The sequence below is a fragment of the Galeopterus variegatus genome, unplaced genomic scaffold, assembly GCF_000696425.1.
Source record: "Galeopterus variegatus unplaced genomic scaffold, G_variegatus-3.0.2 Scaffold982, whole genome shotgun sequence".
NCBI classification, from domain to species: domain Eukaryota; kingdom Metazoa; phylum Chordata; class Mammalia; order Dermoptera; family Cynocephalidae; genus Galeopterus; species Galeopterus variegatus.
The window spans coordinates 539009-561431 of NW_007727093.1; the positions used below are offsets into that span (position 1 = coordinate 539009).

The 22423-nt window shown below is 50.4% G+C and overlaps 1 protein-coding gene across 1 annotated transcript in view; it reads right to left on the reverse strand.

The window, feature by feature from the left end:
* The window catches only part of CMIP (c-Maf inducing protein), a 256524-nt gene that overhangs the window by 44265 nt on the left and 189836 nt on the right, over window positions 1–22423 (reverse strand). The window contains exons 4-7 of the mRNA XM_008574003.1: window positions 18711–18872; window positions 13679–13720; window positions 8020–8082; window positions 4461–4541 (exon numbers count right to left, since the gene is read on the reverse strand). Coding sequence (XP_008572225.1) covers window positions 4461–4541; window positions 8020–8082; window positions 13679–13720; window positions 18711–18872 — 348 coding nt within the window. The remainder of the gene's footprint in view (window positions 1–4460; window positions 4542–8019; window positions 8083–13678; window positions 13721–18710; window positions 18873–22423) is intronic.

Below are 22423 nucleotides of genomic sequence, written 5' to 3' on the forward strand. Positions count from 1 at the left end.
GGTGCGTGTGGAAGGAGGTGTGCGTGTGAGGTGCGTGTGGAAGGAGGTGTGCGTGTGAGGTGCATGTGGAAGGAGGTGTGCGTGAGGTGCGTGTGGAAGGAGGTGTGCATGTGAGGTGCGTGTGGAAGGAGGTGTGCGTGTGAGGTGCGTGTGGGAGGAGGCGTGTGTGAGGGGTGAGTGTGGAAGGACATGTGCATGCGAGGTGAGTGTGGAAGGAGTGTGTGTGAGAGAAGAGCGTGTGGAAGGGGCATGCGTGTGCAGTGATGCGGCCTGGGACAGCAGGCGTGTGTGGGGCCAGCGTGTACGCCTGTCATCTGAAGGAGGGAAGGCAGGGGAGGCAGCCGCGACAGGCCGGTGTGGGCAGAATGTGTCCCCCCCCCGCCGTGAAGAACATTCCCCCCTGGAGCAGAGCTGGCTCCTCTCCATCCACCACATCTGTGGCTGAGGCTTAATTAAGGGGCACTGACCAAGGACAAAGGGACCCCTGCCTGTTCCAGCTGAGTAACATAATTGAAGACTGACGTCTTTTCAGCTTCCCCAATGTCTTGCGTCAACAGGGCAGGTGGCAGAGGGCTCCGCTAAGAGGTGGAAAGGCAGGAACCAAGAACACCACTCAGTGGTGGCTGGCGCCTTGGGGACTGTCAGGGAAGAGACAGACGATGCAGGAGAGAGAGAAAAGAACCCTTCACATGTGGCTGCCTGTGTCCATTGCCACGTTCGCTGTTAGGGACTGGAGGCGCGGGGGACTGCCAGGCTCGGAGCTCCAGTAACTGCGCCTCTAACCCAAGCCCTGCGTTCTCCACAGTCAGGAGGGCGAGTCATAGCATGGTCTTGCCCCAACTCTCTCTCTCTCTGGAAAAATGGTGTGGCTGACCAGCAAGACAATGGAGGGAAACTTGGTCTCCAAACTCATCGTTCTGTCCCCCCATCAGTGGAAGCCATTAAAAAAAAAAAAAAAAAGCAACCCCAACCTAGGACCTTAATCTATAAAACAGAAGCAGAGGAGACCTCCTTTGCAGGTCTGTCACGAAAGCTCAGAACAGAATGTGTTCCTACCACGCCATCCTGCCAGCTCCCAGGAGGGAGTTTCCAGAGCGGCCTGCTCCTTCCTCCCCCACCATCGAAGGGGCTGATCTAGGGTCCTCGTCGTTATTCCTTTATGTGAGGAGGGCAGCAGAATCCATGAGGAAAAGTTCAGAGAAACACACGAACACATGCATACATACGCATGCGCACACAGAGTACTTGGCTGGAAAATTAGGCTTTATAAAAAGAAGACTTAGAGGTTGTCTTGCTTTCCAATTGAGGAAGATGCCCAGACTCCCCTAGTCTCCTGGAAGAGGGTGACAGGAAAGCTGTGTGGCCTTGGGCTGCCATGCCCCTCTCTGGGCCTCATTGTCCTCACGGTGGAACGCAGGCTGGAAGAACCGAGCTCTAGCAACCTTCCACCTCTAGGGTTTTATGATTCTATGAAAACTGCTTCAACTGAGCCTTATTCAAGGTAACCATCATCTTTGCTATTAGATTTCTGGACAGTCGAGTCATTTCCTTGGGAATAAACATTACATAGGGGTCTGGTTGCCTTTCAACATGCAGATGAAGGACACTTCGCCTCTTTGGAAGAGTCAAATACACTCCCTTGGAAAGCTGGAGATCAGATTACCCAGTGGTCCACTAGGGACCACAACCACATCTTCTTACCTTCTTTGCCACAAGAACACTCCAAAGAGTGGCGTGTGGGCTCTGGAACACATGGTCATACTTGATGATACAGTTCAATGTATTGTTTGGATTGAATCTGCGGGGGAAAATACTAAAGGACTGCTTCCTCTTACATCTACTCTTTATTTTGGTCTAGTGAGGAAAACTCCTTGAGACTCAAAGCTTCAGTTAGCTCACCCATGAAGTGGGGCACATGACATATTTGCAAGCACTGCACTCAGAACAGGGGAAGCCCCCAAATTCCAGAACACCAGAGGGGATCTCCATGCTTTACAGCATCCCTAGATGCTTAGGATCACTTAGAGGGTGTTTGTTACAAGTGAAGTGAGGGTTCATGCCTGAGAGTCCCAGGTCTCTGCCAAGCCACCACAGATCCTATAAATCCTGGGTTTGCCCTGGAGCTGTTCTGATTTTTATCCAGAAAATTATTACATGGTCAACACTCCAGGCTCATAAAACTAACCAAATACAAGGGTGACACTATACAGTTAAGTCCCTGGGAGGTTGTCTGAAATTTGAGTTTTTCCCTTACGAAACAGTTTATTGACTACCATGGATTATGCAAAAATGTTTATGTGCCTGGGGAGGCATACCCTGCCTCAAGTGTGCCTTGGGGGTGTGGTTCTGTCATTGACAAGTTAAGGTCCTTTACTAGACAAACTCCAGAACCTTTGCTCTGGACCTTGAATGGTCCCTTTCCCTGCCAGCTGGCCAATGCCAGAGATTGCCCCTCCTTGAAACTATTAGAGCCCAAATAAAGGCAGAAATTCCCCCTCCCCCCAGGAGTTTCTGAGGAGTGTGCAGCCTTAACATGTCGTGGATGGAGAACTGTGAAGCCAGCACCTACCTGGGACCCGCGGGAGCACAGAAACACCCAGTCACACCCAGAAACACACTGTGCACAGCTGCTCCCAAGGGCCCCTTTCAAACCTTGCCCAGATCATGCTGAGAACACTCCGGCACTCCTAGAGGCCTCACAGTGTGGTCCTGTGATGAGTCTAACCCACGTCCTCCTCCCCTCCACCTCCCCCATTGTCCTGGATAAAGAATCACATGGGGTGTCCCTCTCCCCTGGGCTCAGAAAATAAGGAATGAACTTACCCCAAATCTAGAAAGATCTCAGAAATAAGCAACAATTCAATTATGGTTTGCAATTACTCAGGGTAGAGAATGGTACACAGAATTCCCTGGTACTACTAGCATGGTTCAGTTGGGAGTGGCATCCTGGAATGGTGCGTGGGGAAAGAGTCTGCAGCTATCTCTGGCTCTGCAGGAAGAGTGCTGCAATTGATTAATGATGTCTGCCATGAGTGTGAGATGGGGAGACTAGGGGAGACATGTGTCACACACTCCCATACTTGATTGGGGAAGGCAGTGTAGGGCATGGTATTCTTCAGGGGCATGGTATGCAGACAGACAAGCTACATCACAAATGAAGTGGTTTGCGGGACACTCTTATTCAGAGTTGTTTTCACATGCCCACGTGACTTTAAAGTTCATGCTGGTGGCTGGCTCAATAGAACACGTGGGTGGGAATGGGTCCTGGACTCACAGCCTGCCCACTCCTTAGCTCCCCTCATGAGAACTCACAGATGCTCATTAGATCCTGAGCAACCTGTCCAGCCTCTGTGGGTCTCAGGCTCCTCCTGTGCCCAAGGACATCACAGAGCAGGCAAGAGAGTTAATGGCATAAACACTTAAAAGAGCATCACACACTTTCTGGCTCCAAGAAGGCGTTCAATACATATCTGTGAATACATATTAGTTATTCTTATTCCTAGCTGTGGCCCCTGTGACCAGTTGGTGGACCTTGCTAAGCCTGTTTCCCCTCATGGAATATGGAGAAAATAATGATATTTGCGGCTGTCACTGGAATGACAAGAGAACACAAACGGGCCACACAGATCACAAGTGCCCCGTCTACTTGAAGTGTGCAATTAAATTCTGCCTTTGTACTTTTAAAATTTAACTGAAGTCTATACTTTACTCAGATTTCCATGGCTTTCCCCTAATGTCCTTTTTCTGTCTCAGGATCCCATCTAGGATCCCACATGACATTTGGTCATCATGTCTCCTTAGGCAACCCTGGGCTGTGACAGTTTCTCAGACTTTCCTTGCCTTTGATGACCTTGACAGTTTGGAGAAGGGCTGCTCACATATTTTGTAGCCTGTGTCTCAATTGGGATTTGTCTGATGTTTTCCTTGTGGTTAGGATGGGGTCATGGGTTATCGGGAGGGAGACCGTGGAGGTAAGCTGCCACCTTTGTCACGTCATATCTGTCATACGGTAGAGACTATCACCGTCGATGTTGACCTTGACCACCTGGCTGCAGCAGTGTCTGTTGGGTTCCTCTTCTCCCCCTTTCCCTCCTGTGCTCTTTGGAGGTCACTGTGCACGGTCCACACTTGAGTGCGGAGTTATGCTCCACTCCTGAGGGGCAGTATCTGTAGACACTATTTGGGACTCTCCAGCCTGAGAGACTCTTCTCTTCTCCCTGAGTCACAGTATTTTTGCTATTCTCATCTACACATTGACTTAACACAAAAAACTAATAGTCAAGGAAAACAGGCTGCAGAAAACCCCCAAAACTCCTTACAAAGAATCCCAACACTGGTTCTTGGCTGTCAGGCTGGGCCAACCCCATTCCCCACATCTGCAGAGAAGCGGAAGGCTGGGGAGGGGCAGAGACCTCATGTCCCTTCCTCAGGCGCTGGGGTCTGGGTGTCAGAGGACTCACCATGTTATGCTTGAGGATTCTCTGGACCACGGGGGTGAACACCTCGATGACCACCATGGACCGGGGCCGCTCTCTGCAGTGCTGGGGAGAGAGGAGGCATGGTCATCGCGGGCCTGTGAGCGTCCTGACTGCAGCCTGGGGCTTCTAGCAGGGCTGGGGACAATGAGCCCAGTGGTGAGTGCCTGGGTTCCCTTGCTGACCACTATTGCACAGCTTTTTTTTAAAAAAGACTTTATTTTTTAGAGAATTTTTAGGTTCACAGCAAAATTGAGAGGAAGGTACAGAGATTTCCCATACAACCCCTCCCACAAGACATGCACAGCCTCCCCCACTACCAATATCCTGCACCACGATGGTAGATTTGTCACAACCGATGAGCCTACACTGACACATCACTGTTACCCAGAGTCCACAGTTCACATTAGGGTCCACTCTATGGGTCTGGACAAATATATAAGGACATGTATCTACCACTGCAGTATCACACAAAGTAGTTTCCCTGCCCTAAAAATCCTCTCTCCTCTGCCTATTCATCCCTCCCTCCCCCAGCCCCTGGCAACGCATCGTTTTACTGTCTCTGTAGTTTTGCCTTTTCCCGAATGTCATATAGTTGGAATCATACAGTATGTAGCCTTTTCAGATTGGCTTCTTTCACTTAGTCATATGCGTTTAAGGTTCCTCCATGTCTTATCGTGGCTTGGTAGCTCATTTCGTTTTAATGCTGAATAATATTCTGTTGTCTGAAAAGACCACAGTTCATTTATCCATTAACCTATGGAGGGACATCTCGGTTGCTTCCAAGTTTTGGCAATTATGAATAAAGCCGCCATAAACATCTGTGTGTAGGTTTTTGTGTGGACGTAAGTTTTTAACTCATTTGGCTAAATCCCAAGGAGCACCATAGGTTCTTTTTTCCTCCTTCACTTTCTTAGAGTTAAAAAAAGGAGACTGGACAGGATCATTTGTCTGCTTTCTGTTCTGATCTTAAAGTCTGAGACTGTTTCAGAAGGCCCAGACAGGAGTCCATTCCGACACAATCCTTATTTCATATATAATGAGACTTTCGTAGAACTAATATTCAGGATGCCTGGTCTGCCAGACCTTGAAAATCGGGTACAACAGGGTTTTAGTGTGTGCATACCAGGATGTTGAAAATTCTGTGACTTTTTAATTGGCTTTAATAATCTGGAGTGTGCAGTTTGCAGGCCAAATTCAGCTCTCAGTTGTATTTTATTCACCAGCATGGAGTTGTTTTCGAATTGCAATTGAGGCCTGCAGGCTGGGTAGAAAGGCCCCACCACTCCCCACTGCCCTGCACATACTTATAACCCACCTGGCCCCTGGAGGTGCTGAGTTTCCCACCCCTGGAGGAGGATGGGGACCTGGGATATTAGAAATCAGGGCTCTCCTGGGAAATCAAGATAAAGAAACATTCCTCAGATCTTGGGGTTCCAGGCTTCAAGGTCTGGCAGGAGAGGTCACTGGCATGTTCAGCAGTGTGTCCAGAGAGCTGGCCCAGAGTGAACCTGGTGGGGGAGGCTTTGCTCCCCTCCAGCTCTCGTCTCTGGGCTCCGACCCCCAGAAAGAAAACAGCCCAAAGGCTCAGGGCCCACATGCCTGGGCCCCTTCCTCCCTCCAAAAAAGGAGGCAACACTCCCATTTTAACACCTACAGGGCATTCTAGCAGGGAATGTCCAAAACGGTAATTTCTTCTACTTCACCCTTTTTCAAACTGTGCTACCAGGTAACTGGAACCCTCAGGTAAGATTTACTTTGCACAAAGGTCCATCATTCTAGAACAAAGATGTGGAAGCAATGAGTTCTGGGAGAAACCATAAGCTTGAGAGGAGAGAGTGTGGCAGATTTGGGTTAAATTGGATGGAGTACTGAGAAAGGAGGTGACCATAATGACAGGCAGAGGAACAGCTGGCTATCCTTTCAGGAGCCCAAACACAGGGTTATTCGACTCCACTGTGCTGGGGTATGATGCCCTTGAGTGCTGGGGGTGCAGAAGGCCCCTCAAGTGCCCTAAGGAGCTCAGACCTGTGAGCACACACACTGCACACACTCTCCCAGACCAGCAGGCATACTCTGCCCATGCCCACATTAACGATGAGGCGGGGGCATTCCAGGCACTGAAATGCACCCTGGGCACTTAGGGCCAGCAGGTGTGTGAGTCACTGGGAAAGCAATCCTGATGGAGAAACAGGGCCAAAGAGGTCTGACACACACACACACACACAGAGCACTCCCTGGGCGGGGAGCGATCAGGTGCACCATGGTCCCCTTTCCTCGGCCAGCAGGTGTGTGAGTCACTGAGAAAGGAATCCTGATGGAGAAACAGGGCCAAAGAGGTCTGAGAACAGGGCCAAAGAGGTCTGAGACACACACACACACAGAGCACTCCCTGGGCGGGGAGCGATCAGGTGCACCATGGTCCCCTTTCCTCGGCCAGCAGGTGTGTGAGTCACTGAGAAAGGAATCCTGATGGAGAAACAGGGCCAAAGAGGTCTGACACACACACACACACACAGAGCACTCCCTGGGCGGGGAGCGATCAGGTGCACCATGGTCCCCTTTCCTCGGCCAGCAGGTGTGTGAGTCACTGAGAAAGGAATCCTGATGGAGAAACAGGGCCAAAGAGGTCTGACACACACACACACACACAGAGCACTCCCCGGGCAGGGAGCGATCAGGTGCACCATGGTCCCCTTTCCTCCCAGCTGCCTGCTCTGCCACCCTGCAGCTCATCTTGCTGATGGACACAGCCCGTGCCTCCCCAGAGGACAGCGTGACTGCAGAAGGAGCAGAGGTGCCACACTCATGTGCCTGCGGGAGCTGGGGAGGGAACAGGGACCTGAAGTGGGTCAGCGGGAGTGAGAGCATGAGAGCAGGGAGCACTGGGGAAGAGGCAGACCTAGGCCATATGTCTCTCCAAGGACATCAAATCATTACATGAGAAAACACACAAGCAGAGAACAGAACAGGTTTGTGTGCTGGTTCAGCCTTGGGCTGCCTGGTCGCACTCTGGGAATGAGGGATGCGAGCCCCAGTGTGCCCAGGGCATGTCCCGTGTGAGTCCCACTTAGGTGGCTGGTACGGATCCCTGTTCTGTGGCTCCTCCAAGCTAACCTGGCATACCCTGCCACTTCCCTGTTCCGGGAAAGCCCCATGCCTGTGCCCCCACCACTGGCAGCTGGAGCTCAGAGAAGCCGTGGCTATTAATAAACCAGCTCTGACGTCAGAGCCCAGAAAATCTGCTACAAACTGTCTCCCAAGACAGCTGTGAAGTTATTCCAGAGAAAAGCCAGATGCTCCTCCTTGACCCCGAGGTTGGGGCCCTGGCTCGGGACCCTGGCTCTTACCTATCACCTGTCTGGCAGAGGGGGCACTGTCACCCTAAGAACAGGCGCTCAGCATGCCCTTCACCTGCATCTGGGACTCTGACCTAGGTCGGTGGGACCTGGGTTTTCAGCCTTTTTGTACAAAGCCAGCCCCGAGCGTGAGCACACAGAGGCAGTGCTTGTGCACACACAGGTCCCCTGAAGCAATGCTGTACCTTGCAGAAGAATTCACAGAGATCTGGCGGCGGGTGGTTGTTTTCCAGCAAAGGAGCAATTGCCTGAAAGACAACGAACAAATATCAATTGGACTCTCTCAGAAGGAACTGACGGTGGGGCTGGGAGGTCTCTACATAAGAGGGCTGACTTACGACAGAGAACACAACCTCCTTGCTGTCCTTTGGGCAGAAAAGGCCCATTTTCTAATCTGCAGGCTGGGGCTCCTAAACATTTTTTGGGGGGATGGGCATGGGTCACATTGATAAGCTGATTAAAAGTGCTGAGCTACTGTCCAGAAAAATACGCACTGAAAAAACCCTCCTTTAGGAGAGTTGTGACCTGCTGATATCCACCCATGTCCCTGTCACGTCAATAGCACCTGCCTGAGAGGCAGGATGTCATAGTGGTTGTAAGTGCAGGCTGGGGCAGAGACCTGAGTGCGAATCCTGATCCTGCCACTTACTGGTGGTGTGACCATTAGAGCAAGTGGCTTCACCTTTCTTAATCCTCGGCTTTCCCACCTGGAAAGTGGGGCCTGGAGAGTCAGTGAGGGCAGATGAGCCACGTGTGTGCAGTGGGGCTTCCCAGCCTGCTCTGTGGATCCTTCTTTGTGGCCATCCCGTGCACTGCAGGATATGGAGTAGCATCCTTGGCCTCAACCCTCTCGATGCCAGGAGCATCCCCTTCCCAGCTGTCACAACTGAAAATGTCTCCAGATACACTTCATCTTACCTGTGGAAGGCTAGAATATCAAATGCTCCCTGGACTCACTTCTTACCAAGGCTTCGTAGGCCAGCTCTATGACAAAGCCTTCCCCTTGCTCCTGGGACCGTCGGGTAAAGGATAATGGATGCCAGTAACAGAGGACACTGGTTGATCAGTTATGTAAGTGGGTGCCCTTCTGTGGGAAACCAAGTCAGCTAACTCAAGGTTCCTGCTCCTGGGCGCCAACAATCAGGCTGACACAGCTGGAGGTCGGGCCCAGGGTCTTAGGTGCCTAGGGCTGTGCTGTCCAGTACGGTAGCCTCCAGCTACATGTGACAATTTAAATTTTAACTGACATGAAACAAATGACCTTAAATGAAATAAAGCTAAAAATATAATTCCTCAGCTGCATTAACACCGTTTCCAGTGCTCAACAGTCACATGTTGCTAGCGTCTACCATGCTGGCTGGCGCAAATGCAGAACATTTCTGTCATCGCCGGAAGTTCTACTGGACAGCATGGGGTGGGCATTGGTGGTGGTGGCAGAGGGGCTCTTAGCTTCCTGCAAGGGATGAGCTCACCATCCCGTCACAACCCCCCACAGCCACATGGGCTGAAAATCATGCAGATGATAATAACACAACAATCACAATGCATGCAGTAGCAATTATGTGGCACTCTCTATGCTGGCAGCACTGTGACTTAACCTGCACTACGTGCTGGGAGGCAGGCATCAGTACTGCCCCTTTTATGAGATGGGAAAACTGAGGCCCAGAGAGATGAAGCCAGCTGCCCAAGGCTGCAGAGTTAGAAAGTGGTGGGGCCAGGATTTGAACCCGTGTCCCTGACACAGGAACCTGAGTTATTTTCTGTGCTACTGCACAGTCCTGGCTCTCCACACAATCAGGAAACAAACAACCTGCCTGGTGGCAACAACTACTTTTAAGGAGAAATCAGGCAACAAAAGAAAACAAAACACCCAAGGAAGCCAGGACTGAGGTGCTGCTTTGCGTGCTCAGCGCTGGCCGATGTGGGGAGCTCTCTCCTCCCTCCCCTTAGAAATCAGGCAACAAAAGAAAACAAAACACCCAAGGAAGCCAGGACTGAGGTGCTGCTTTGTGTGCTCAGCGCTGGCCGATGTGGGGAGCTCTCTCCTCCCTCCCCTTCTGCCACCCCAACAAAGCAGTGTGTGCTGAGCTCACCTTACGTGCTGGCCACCCTCCTCTCAGCTGCCAGGCAACTCTGTGTAGACGACCCAGCATGGCCAGCCCAGTAAACACAGTAAGAGGTCTGGCCACGGCGGTGGGATGGGGTGGCCACCTCCCAGCCTGCAAGTCACTGCCCAGGCAGGCCGCCTCCACTATCCAGACAGAGCTCTGGGACCAGCTGAGAGGTGGGAGGGGATTTGGGCAGGCTGTTGTTCCTGGGTTGAGCTCCTTCAGTCCTCAGCACACCAGGCCCCCCTTTTTTATGAGAAAGAGCCAAGGGACACTGGGTGAGAACTCTTGAGGTGCCTGCAGTGGGCGTCAGGCATGAGTTTGGTGCTTCCAAGGCTATTACCTCATTTGATTCTCATGACAACCCTGTGAGGTCAAGTGGTAGTAATTTCCATTTGTACAGATGAGGAGATGGAGGGTCAGGGAGGTTACCAGGCCCACCCCAGTCATAGAGTGATGAAAGTTTTAAATGTATAATTAATAAAAAGAGCTCATATTTCTCATATGTTTGTGGAATCTTTCTAAGAGTATGGCCCTCTGCTCAGCATCTTGGTGCCTTAGTAACCCTCCAGCAGCTCTGCAAGAAAGGCATTGTTGTTATACCCATGTCACAGATGCAGAGACTGAGGCTTGGGGTGTTAAGTTAGCTGGAAATGATCAAAATGACCATCTGGTTAAAAAAAAAAAAATTCAAGAGCCATGTAGAAAGAAAGGGGTAGACCAGTGGTCCTCTACCAGGGGTGATTTTGCCTCCCAGGGCATATCTGGCATGTCTAGAGACATCTTTGTCCTGATGGGTGTGCTACTGGCATCTAGTGAGTCAAGGCCAGAGCCCCTGCTGACCATCCTACAAGGTACAGAACAGCCTCCAAAACAAAGAATCATTCATCCCTAAACGTCATAGCACCCCTGGGTAGATATACATGAAAAGATTTCGAAGAATCTCTAAGATATACTGGTAAGTGAAAAAATAAATGAAAAACAACTCATCCTGCGTCTCATCACTAATGTTAAAAACAAAAAATAAAAACACAACCATATCTGTGTGGGTCTGTCATCCCCTGAAAAGAGGGACGTCTCTGAAGAGGGTGCTGGGATGGGGTGAGATCTTTTTTCACAATAAAAATACACTCATGTTGGGGCCGGCCCGGTGGCGCACTGGATAAGTGCGCCGCTTGAGAAGCGGGGTGGCGCTCCCGCCCGAGGGTTCGGATCCCACATACAGACCGGTTCCCGCTCACTGGCTGAGAGAGGCGCGGGAGCAGCGCCGAGGTTTGCAATCCCGTTGCCATCCCCGGTCCGGTACGGGGGCGACACTGAGGGTTGCGATCCGTTGCCGGACACGGAAAAAAGACAAAAAAAAAAAAAAAATACACTCATGAGATACTTGCAAAATTAAAGATATTTTAAAATAAAATTAAAAGTTCTTCAGTTGCTCGCCCAAGGTCACCACTCATAGGGGGTTGAGCCCAGGTCTGAACTTGAAGCCCACATTCTTCATCTCCACACTGAGTGCCCCCTACAGTGCACGGGACCACAGCTGGGGTTTGGACTACACATCCAAGCTCATCCAGTGACATCCTACCTGTTACCAACCAGCGGTTCCCTATTGCACAAATGCCTGGCTGACGGAACGAATAAAACCACCTCAGGCTATGTGGAAAAATAAATACATAAAAATACTAAGCACCGTTGGGAGAAGACTAATTGCTGACAGGTCCCATACGATCATGTACTTGTTGGAATGAAAAGAGGCTCTGGAAGACCTCATAACAACAGTAACAGCAACAGTAACAAAAGAAAACTGAGAGGCTTAACACCGAGGGGCGAGGATCGGACCCTCAGGTCAAATCCTTCCCTGTTCTCAGGCTCCTGGCGGAGATTAAGGGTTCAGTTCAGCCGAACTAGCTGGATAAATGCAGCCTGGATTTCTCAGATCAAAATTCCTTTGCCAGGCTTGTCCTGAATACAAAGCCCTCGCCCCCCTCCCAGTGGGGCCCGCAGGCGCTGCTGGCACCTCCTTTTGGGGAACGCGTGTCCCCTCCTGGTTCTACATTAGCAGTCTTACCACTCTGCCTCTGCATATGCTGGTCCCACTGCCTGGACTGCCTTTCCCTGCTCGATCAGTTTACCTAACAGTCTTCTATCCATCCGTTAAGCTCAGTCACCTCCTGGGAGCCCTCTGTCATCCTCCTCCCAGCACCCCTCTGACAGAGAGGCTACGTGCCTCCCCTCTGTGCTCCCCCAACACCCAGAACAAATCCCACCCCTTGACCATGTTATTTTTTGATTGTCTGTTGACCTGCCAGCTTCTCCCAACACAGTGAGTGAATCCTCAGCAGCAGGGCCCATATACTGTTGAGCTCTCTATCTGTGGGACAGAGCCAGTGTCTGGCACGTAAGCTCACACGCTCAAGTGTTTGTTAAATGAACTGACTGATTCATATTGTACCAGAGAAAGGTGATGGTGGGTGATTGGAGGTGTCCGGGTCAACTTGTCCCCTTATTCTAGCAAGAGAAAGCAATGGGTGGTCAGGCCAGAGCATGGGGAAAACCTCTCTATTTTTAGCAAACACACACTGAGCACCTACTATGCGCCAGACACTGGCCCTAGGGTAGAGGCAGAAGTCTCTCCACAATAAAAGGCCTGGGGTCACCTCCTTTTGTGCACACAGGACCCAGCTGTGCCCCCACAGCCCTGATCCAGCTCAGAGGGGCCCGAGGAGCACCATGACTGGGGTACTGCTCTTGTTTGACAGGCTGCAGCCACAGGACCTGTACAGGTTGGTTCCAGGTCCTCTCTTGGGCACACCGGGCTCTGCCTCTCGCTTCCATCTCCCTGCTTCCCACTTTCTCAGGCTTTATGATCCAGCAGTGCTGAAGCTTCCAGAACACATCTTGTTGCTTTACATCTCTGGGCTCTTACATATTTGTCTCCTCTCTCGGGATGTCTACCACCTGGAAAACTCCTACTGATCCTTCAAAACCCAGCTCAGACAGCACTGCCTCCTTTCTGGCTGCTTTTCCCAAGTGAATTCATCACTACTCTCTACGCTACATGTCTCTGTTTTTGTGATGATCACATTTGTCATCCTACAATAGATGATGAACTCATTGGGGAAGGGGCTGTCTCAGTCATCTGCGGATTCAAATACACAGCCCAGTGCTTGATACCTGGTTGGTGAAATTTCACTTCTTTCTTCTCTCTAGTGAGAGTCACATTTCATAGCTTAAAATTACCCAGGAAGATATTTTACCCCAAAGATGCTTACATCGTAGTTGAATCCCAGAAAGTATCATCTCACTTTAGGTATCAGAGGAAATTAAATCCAGGTTCTACTTGTGGATTGATTAGGAGATGTGTCCTGGGGCACGAAAGGGACCGTTTATCTTTCAGTGAATAGGGGGATGCCTCTGAGTAAATTACACAGTCTCTGCCATCTCCTGCCTTTGACTCCCTAAGGCAGACTCAGGAAGGAGGAGGCGAGTAAGACACATTTGCTGCAAACCTCAAAGACTGATCATTATACTCCCCCCACCCCCCAAATCAATTTGGGCCCTGAAACATGCAAAGGCAGGAGAGAGGCACATCTGGCTTGAAAGAAAAGACAAAACCGAGCAAGGACGGGTGCTGGTGGGTTACGTCGGCATTTCCAGAATTAACTCAAACCAGGGAAGGGTTGTGGGCTCCAGGGGGTGGAGGTGGGAAGAGGGGGAGAGATCTCGAGGAACTTACCACAATGATGTTTTCATGCTCCTGGGTAGTCAAGTTTGTGTTCTAAAGGACGGAACAGAGGAAGCAGTGGGAAAACAAAACAAAACAAAATTAAGAAAATGGAACAGTCGGGTTTCAAAGTTCCACACAGTTTCAAAATGTTTTCAGCCTCTCAGACCAAGTGGAGTTGTCACGTTTTCTTAACTAAACAGATCACAACACCCTCAAAGGCAGGGTCAGGAAGTGGGAAAAAGAAGGCTTCGGGGCAGGGAGATTGGGTTCCTTGTTCCTGTTACACTACTTGAGAGTTATGTGACCCTGGACGAGTCCTGTCTCGGTGAGACTCAGTTTCTGCTTCGGTAAGCGGAGATCCTGCTAACCATACCTCATTAGTTGGGTTCCTTGTTCCTGTTACACTACTTGAGAGTTATGTGACCCTGGACGAGTCCTGTCTCAGTGAGACTCAGTTTCTGCTTCGGTAAGCGGAGATCCTGCTAACCATACCTCATTAGATTGTCGTGAGAAGATTTGGCCCTTGTCATAGCAATACTGTTTAGAAGCCAGAAGGCAGGATGGTAACAAATGTGAAGAAACATACCTTTTATGAGTCTCAACTCTGTGCCAGGCAGCCTTTTAGGAGTAATATTTTAGTGGTTCTCAAACTAGGTCCCCAAGGAACACTGGTTTTCCATGAGTGGGCCCAGGATGTTTTAGCTAAACTTAAATTCTAGCTATTGACTTGCAAAAACAAAATTAGGTTGAATGGATTAAACTTGCTACATTTTTTTTTCCTCCTCGATCTGGAATTTTCTTAAACAATCGGCACCTGTTACCACCATCCTGTGAGCATGTGAATGAGGAAAGGATGAATACGCAGTAAACGAGGAAAAGTGGGAAAACTCACAACCAGCTACTGTTTTTGCTAGTTTGTGTTGTGTTCCGTTCTGTCCGTCTGCTTTGGCGGCCCTGGGCTTTGACTGGTGTCATTTCGGATTTCCTAGCAGAGCCATGTTTGCTGCTGGTAAAGCAACTCCTTGTTTGAATAGGGTTGGCAACATCGATTGTTCTGTGTTCCAGAAAAAGCCTCACAGCTCCCACCACCCCGACAGCTTTGAGGGGCTTAGGGGTATCTAACACGTTTACACCAGCCCAGGCACAAGTAAAGCTGGTGAGGTGTGAATTTGCTTTTGCCCAATAAACTGGTGCCTGAGGGATGAGGGAGGCCTGGGAACCAAAGTCCAAGCAACATGGGCCCCCATAGGTCCCCATAGGACACCCTGAACTCTGTGAAGACTGACCCACAATGCCTAGTATCCAGGAACATGCAGAAGGACGTTTTTCAGATTCTAACACCTTTTTTCCTTTTGCGGACCTTAGTGGAGTCTGAGCAGCCTGTTGATGGTAGATTATTAAATATCGGTCACTTTTCAGGCTGGGGAAGATGAAAGCCTGGCTTTGGTCTCTGCGAATGACGGGCAGTGAAGCTCGCTATGCCTCGGGCACCACGTGAGAGGTTTGTTACATTCACCCTGCTGATTTCTCTTTCTTGTGATAGGTTTTCCTATTACCACACCAACTGATGAGCTCCCTGAGACTCAGGGGGAGCACAGGGAATAGGTGCTGGAGTGGGAATTTGAACCCCTGCCTGTACTGACTCCAAAGCCTGTATTTCCAACCACTAAGCTCCAGTGCTTCACCTGTCTAGGGGGCCGTTCCATATTTCAGTCCATCCCTCACTGCCACCCACACACCTTTCCTGGATGTCTTGGCGACCATGGGAGCCATCTCCTTTGTCTCAGTCATGGGGTAGCCGCAGTACTCTGCAGGAAAACTTCTCTCCACCTGGGTCATTTTCGACCCCACGTGGAGAGTGCTCACTAATAGCCATGCATTAGAGGAACACTCGAATCTCAGGCTGAGTGGCCACTCCACACATCCAGCTCAACAAAGGCTCAGGAGGCTGGGGACGCCTGGCTTTGCTTTGCCAGTAGATGAACAGTTCTTTCTCAGAACTGTTTTACCACTTTCACAGTCCCTGCCACGATGCCCCCTCCTCCCGCTCCCTCTGGATCCTTCCACCTAGCAGTTGGTTTGGTGATACCTGGAGCCTCTCTGGAGGCCTCAGAAACAAGTGGAGTAAAGAGAACAGAGAAAGAAGGTGGCCCCATCTATTCCGAACAAAACAGGGCAAGAAGATCAGAGGATGTGTTTGGTTTTCCAGCCATCCCCTCCTGATCCCTGGCTGAGGGCACAGATCACAACCATTTCCCACAACAGTAAAACTGTGTCCATTTATCAAAGGCTCCCTGGATGTTGGGTACAGTGCCAAGATTTTACATGTAGGACAGCAACCGATCCTCAATTCTACGAAATGGGTGCTCATCTCAGTCCCAATTTACAGGTGAAACTGGGGCACAGAGAGGTCCAGCAATTTGTCCAAGGCCACATAGTACTGAGGGCAGGACCAGGTCTCTCTGACTCCACAACACATGCTCTGAACCACTCTCCTATACAGTCTCGTCTCTGCACTCGCTAAAAAGTCTCTACCAGCCCCACCACTCATCTGAGTGGCCCTGAGCAAGCTACTTAACCTCTTGGGGCCTTACTTTACTCCTCTGTACATTTCAATAGTTACCTTGCAGGGTCCTTGGGAGAAATCTGGCAGGTCTAAGGGCCTGTCAAATTGATTGTCAGAGAATACATGCTCCAGAAAATGTTAGTGACACTTGGAGAGTTATGTCCCTCACCAAATGTCAGCTCTTAGTGAAATGGAGTGATAACACTGACCCCTTGCCTGACGCATAGTAGGTGTACAGCAAATGGAAGCTTCTTCCCTTTTCTTCTTTTGAATATCTTTATCCCTCCATCCTAGCACTTGGGGGTCGGCTGACTTTGAGATCCTTGCTTTAAAGCTCAAGAAGTGACATGAAGGCCAATGGCCATGCGGTCACCCAGAAACTTATCTGAGATGGAAAGGAAATCCCACCTGAGGCAGGCAACAGGGTGCACCTGCCACCCCTGTCGCCATCCTGATGATGTGCCTGATTTAATGATGGCATAGGTGGCCCAGCCTGGTGGGGCTGAAGGGGTGGGCATTGCAGTCTTGAAATCGAAGAAGCCAGGCAGCCATAAGGTGGGATTTCCAGCCCCACCGCGGACTTGCCACATGAACTGGGCAGGTCACTCAGTATCTCTGGGTCTCATTTTCCTCATCTGTGAAATGAAGACAGCAAGTCCCCCCTCTCTGGGAGAATGGATTAAAAGGGACGCTGTGTGTGGCATCTGGTACCCATCTGGATTACTAAAGGTGAGCTGTCTTCCCCTTCTCCAGATGAGAAGCCTGAATCCGAGGTTGGGCATACGGCACTCGGCCTCGGATTCTAGACTCTGTGAGTCATTTCAGGGTCTGAGTTTTTATTCTTCTGTGGAATGAGGCTGGTGTCTCTGCTGAGGACACAACTTTTAACCCTCTGCCTGTGACCGTCACCACACCCACTTTCTACCTTCCCCCACCACCTCCGAGGGTGAGGGACTCTGCACTCAGCAGATGCGGAGGGCCCCTGCCAGGTTCCCGTGCATGGGCAGCAACCAGCCCGGGCCTGCAGATGAAAGGGAAGCTCTAGGCAAGGAGGAGTGACCCAGGAACCGGGGCTGGCAGAGGAGCAGGGCCTCTCTCAGGGAAAAGAATAGGAAGAAGCATCACTCTGGTGGCCATGCATATAGTAGTCCCCCCTTATCCTTGGGGATACGTTCCAAGACCCCCAGTGGATACCTAAAACCATGGATAGAGCAGAACCCTATATATACCATGTTTTTCCCCATATACACATACCTATGACAAAGTTTAATTTATAAATTAGGCACAGTAAAACAATAATCAATAATAAAATGCTGATATAAAAGTTATGTGAACATGGACTCTCTCTCTCTCTCTCTCTCAAAATAACTTATTGTATGTAGTATTTTCAGACCACGGTTGACCACGGGCAGTTAAAGCCATGGAAGGTGAAACCTCGGATAAGGAGGGACAACTGTAGCTCAAATCAGGAGTCATTAGCACCAGTGTCCCCTGGGGCCAGGCAGACAAACAGATGACAGAAGTATTAATATTTGTAAAGCACTTAGAACAGCGCCTGGAATGGAGTGGACAGAAAAAAGGATGCTTCTGAAGCATCTCTTGCCTTGTGACCAACAGTTGGACTGCCCCGTGACTAAGGTCCCTGCTTACTGCCATCTCCCTTGCAAGAATGTAAGCTCGGGAAGGCCAGGGCTCGTCTTTATTCAAGTGCTCGGAAGACTGCTGAGCATACAGGATGCACTCGACGTGTGGGACTACCTGGTAAAGCAGACAGGGCAGGCCTGTCCCACGGGTGGCACTAGGTAGCAGCAGCCGCAAAGTGCAGCTGGATTTTCTGATTATTTTTAAAGAAAATCTGGAAATTCCCATTTTGTTGTGAACTCTCCTGATTTTTAAAATTCTGTGCAAGTAAACAAAGCATTTATCTGTAGGCCATGTGGGGGACTAGGGCAGAAAGCCACGTCCACCTGCACACCCGGAGCTGATGTGGGAAGTTCTGGGAAGATGGAAGTGGCGCTGGGAATACCGGTCCCGCCTGCCACGGCAGCAGAAAGGAAGGGCAGTCTAGGGGATTCACCAGTGTGCTTCTCTCAGGAATGAACTAGAGAATTCCGAAATCAGTGTCCTGTTTTCCTGTTTCCTGGGGGACCCACGGCTGCTGCCATCACCACCCAAGCCCAACCCCAGGCCTAAGACCAACAACCCCTATGTCCTGCCTTGAGTCTGATCTTGGGACTTGGCAGGGCAACAACTCGTCCTTCGTCCCTGTTACAGTCCTGGACAGCTCAGCCAGAAGCGCCTGGGGCAAGCCTCCCTCTCCAGCTCCCTCGGATCACTGGTGGGAACAGGGACCCCATAGATCCAGATGGAGTTATGCCTGGGTATGCCGCCGGGTGCAGGGGGGGTGCTCCGGGGAAGTGAAGACAAATACTCTAAGAGGGGGTGGTGCAAAATCAGGCCGGGGTGGGGATTTACCTCTGAGAGCAGTTTCGAGACGATTTCCAGTGGAGCTTGGTTGATGGAGTCATCCTGCAGGGGGGATGTCAGGGCCATGTCCACCAAAGTTCGGATCTCTTTCAAGACAACTTCCCAGCGGCTTGGGTTACTCAGGACTTTCTTGTATTTGTAAATCTTTTTCTGGTTGGGGGAGAAAGAGAGATGTGAACGTGTTACTGACAATAACAAGGGTGGAAGATGCAAGATGATCAAAGAGTCAGACATAGTAGGGTGAAAAAGGCCCTGAGAAATTGTCAACATGGCCCCCCCAAAGGAAAGTGACACAGAACAAAGGACGAGTCTTGTCAGAGTCACAGGGTGCGTCTACAGACAGCCAGGTCTTCTAACACTACAGGAGTAATTTCCCACAGTTTCTAATAACTTAAAAAAGAGAATTAAGAGATTTCTCTTTCAGATCACGTCTTCTGCCAAACTTATTCCCCAAGTATTCCAGTGCAGTAAGAGTTGGGATCATTCACCGTCCACAAAGGGACTTTCTGTGCATTGAAGGCACTGTTCCTGCTTATGTCGATCCTAAGAGGCCCCTTCGAGAGAGGTGTTCAGCTAAGGAACACGACAGACAGGATCAGGGCCAGGAATTCGACTCTAGCCAGGGGGGGACTGAGCCCAGAATGGCCCCGGGAAACCCAGCGCTGTCTGCAGCACCCACCTGGCGGGTGAGACAGGAGCATTCTCACCTTCACTCGGGTGCCGCGTCAGAAGCCAGCCAGTGTTTGGGGCAGGGGCTGCTGCCTCCGTGGCTCTGCGGCAGAGTTAGTTCCGCCTCTCTGACATCATGGAAACAGAGGCCCTCAGAAGGCGGAGGTCCCAGCCAAATGCTCCCTGCCTGTCTGTCCCACCGCTGCCCTGGCTTGCTTGGGAGACTCTTTTTCTAACTGGATGAATGCCTTCATTAAGTGCTCTGCTCCCCAGGGAAAGCCTAATTTAGTGTCCCTGCACCAGCAGTCAGCTGGGGTGACATGTCACAATCTCTGAGCCAAAGTCTACACAAGGGAAGGAAGAAGAAGGAAGCGGGAGGTGAGGGTACCCCACCGACTGTCAAGGCTTACACAGAAGCTCACAGGCTGCCAGGGTCCCCTGACCACTTAGAGTTAAGAATTACAAAGTGGTCTTGGGACCCAGCACTAGAAGGGAAGAACTGTATTTGGGGGACATATTCCACATCACGTTGAAGCACCTACTGAGCGAGGCACCATGCTGCAATGGGAGGTGGACTTTATAGGAAGAGTCAGACGGACCTGGCTCTTCCTATAAAGTATTTCACCTGCTGAGCCTTAAGAATTACAAAGTGGTCTTGGGACCCAGCAGTAGAAGGGAAGAACTGTATTTGGAGGACATATTCCACATCACGTTGAAGCAGCTGCTGAGCAAGGCACCATGCTGCAATGGGAGGTGAACTTTATAGGAAGAGTCAGACGGACCTGGCTCTTCCTATAAAGTATTTCACCTGCTGAGCCTTAGGTTCCTCTCCTGTAACAGCATGAAAACCCCTTGCAGCCTCTTTCAATATATAACCCTTATAAATCCTGGGCCCATGCAGTCTGCATTTTGTATTGCAGTCTGCATTTTGTATGCAGTGACGTTCTAAAGCACAGTCCGAATTGAATGGACAACCCTAATAAAAAAGGACCCTGACACTTAACTTGTCTCTTTTGAAAAATGCAGTCTGCATTTTGTATGGAGTGACGTTCTAAAGCACAGTTCGAATTGAATGGACAACCCTAATAAAAAAGGACCCTGACACTTAACTTGTCTCTTTTGAAAAGCTGAAAGGGGATGAAATGGACAGCCCACGAGATACAAATTGTATCCCATCTTCTCTCTCCCCATCCTTCCACACCCCAGGCCCTTGTGGGGCCCCTTACTTGCTCACCACGTCCCTCCCCTCACATCACCCACACACACTCGCAGCAGAGGCGATTCTCACTTCCCCTGCCCCTGCCAGACCCTTCCTGCAGCCTGTCCCTCTGCTCTCTGCCTTCTTCTGCCTGCTCGTGTTCTCCATCTCTACACCTGCCCACCCTCCCTGGCCTCACTGATCGTTGCCTGCTCACCCATCTGTGTCAAGGATTGGAAAAGGACAAGTGCTTCTCGGAGGACCCGCAGAGCTGGGGAACAAGCTGTTGAGGAGAAACACACGTCTTCCTCAGGTGGGGGAGGGGAGTGACTAGAAACATCTACTTGCCCATCACATGAGACCCTGTAAGGATTGGAAGAGAGGTGTGGCAGTTGTCGGTGAACAGTGAACAGGCTGTGGATGGGGATGATGGTGACCATGATTATCTGCTGAACTCCATTACTTTAATGACAAGATGCACCCCTGTCTACCGAGGACCATAACCAGACTCGTTCCTAGTTACCGTCAGCTGAAGCTGCCCTGCCCCAGCGCGGAGAGCAGGAGGTGCTGCCTGAACCCCACAACCGTGTCTGTGCAAAACATGAAGTGTCCAAACCTAACATAGCTCCGACACTTCCCAGTGCAGAAACCCCACCCATCCCAGAAGATGAATGTTCTTTTTCACAGCTTCTGGAGTCTGTGGTTTTAGTCTGTACCCAGAGAATTGCTTAATTTTTAAATGACCATGAAGTGACCACAAAAAATTCACTATATATTACGCCCCAAAGAAAACTGCAACAACCCATACCCGTGTCTTCCCACAGCAGATTCTAGACTTGAATACGGTCTGAGTGCTAAGTACCCTCTCTTCTGGTCAGCTACAAGTTATTTACTTTTGAAAGAATAATGACTTCATTCTTTTTGTGAAGATGATGCATGCTCACCGTAAAAAGTTTAAGCCATACTGAAAAGCACAAAAAAAAAGATAAATAAAATCAGGCCTCAAAAATCCCCTGACCCAGAAATGGCCAGCATTAATAGTTGGTGAACACTGTTCCAGCCAACTCTCATTTAAATTTTGCAAGATACAACCAGCCCGTGGGGGTAGGCAGCTGTGAGTACAGCCTCAGGCTCTCCACAGACGTCACTCAAGGCCCAGAGGCAAGGAGTCTGTGGCAAAGCAGGGCCCTCTGGGCAGCACCTGCTCCAGCATGGCTTCAGAGACAAGCCCTCACCATCCAGGCACCAGCCTCTGCACTCACTGATGGCCCCTTCTCAGAGCAAGAAGACAACAGCTTTGCCGTGAGTGCCCAAGCCCTTGCTTCAGAGGTGCCCACAGCAGAGGGTTCACAGAGGCCATATTTACAACCAGAAGGTCCTAATGGTTGTACCAAGGGTTGACATTTCATGAGCATGTACTATGTGCCTGGCACTGTGCTAAGGTCTTACAAGCATTATCTTATTCAATGCTCACGAGAACTCTATGAGCTGGGGACTTGCCTTGTGTTAAGTGTCCCTGGAAGCAGATCCTACGACAAAAGACTGAGTACAATTGATTTGAGAAGTGAGTATGGGAGAGTGGGGACGTGAGACAATAAGAGAAGACAGTCAGTTAATAGGGCACTGTCAAGTGGGCCACTGGCAGCGTGACCCACAGTGGGCAAGGAGTGCTCAGTCCTGCTGGGGGCTTTAGGAGATAGTGCAGACCATACCTCAGAGTTGTGATCTGTGCTCCAACCTGGGGAGCATCTGTGCACCAACTCCAATAACCCGCCAATACTTCTGACTTCCCTGTGACCAGGCCACAGTAATCCCAGAGCCAGAAAACCCATGC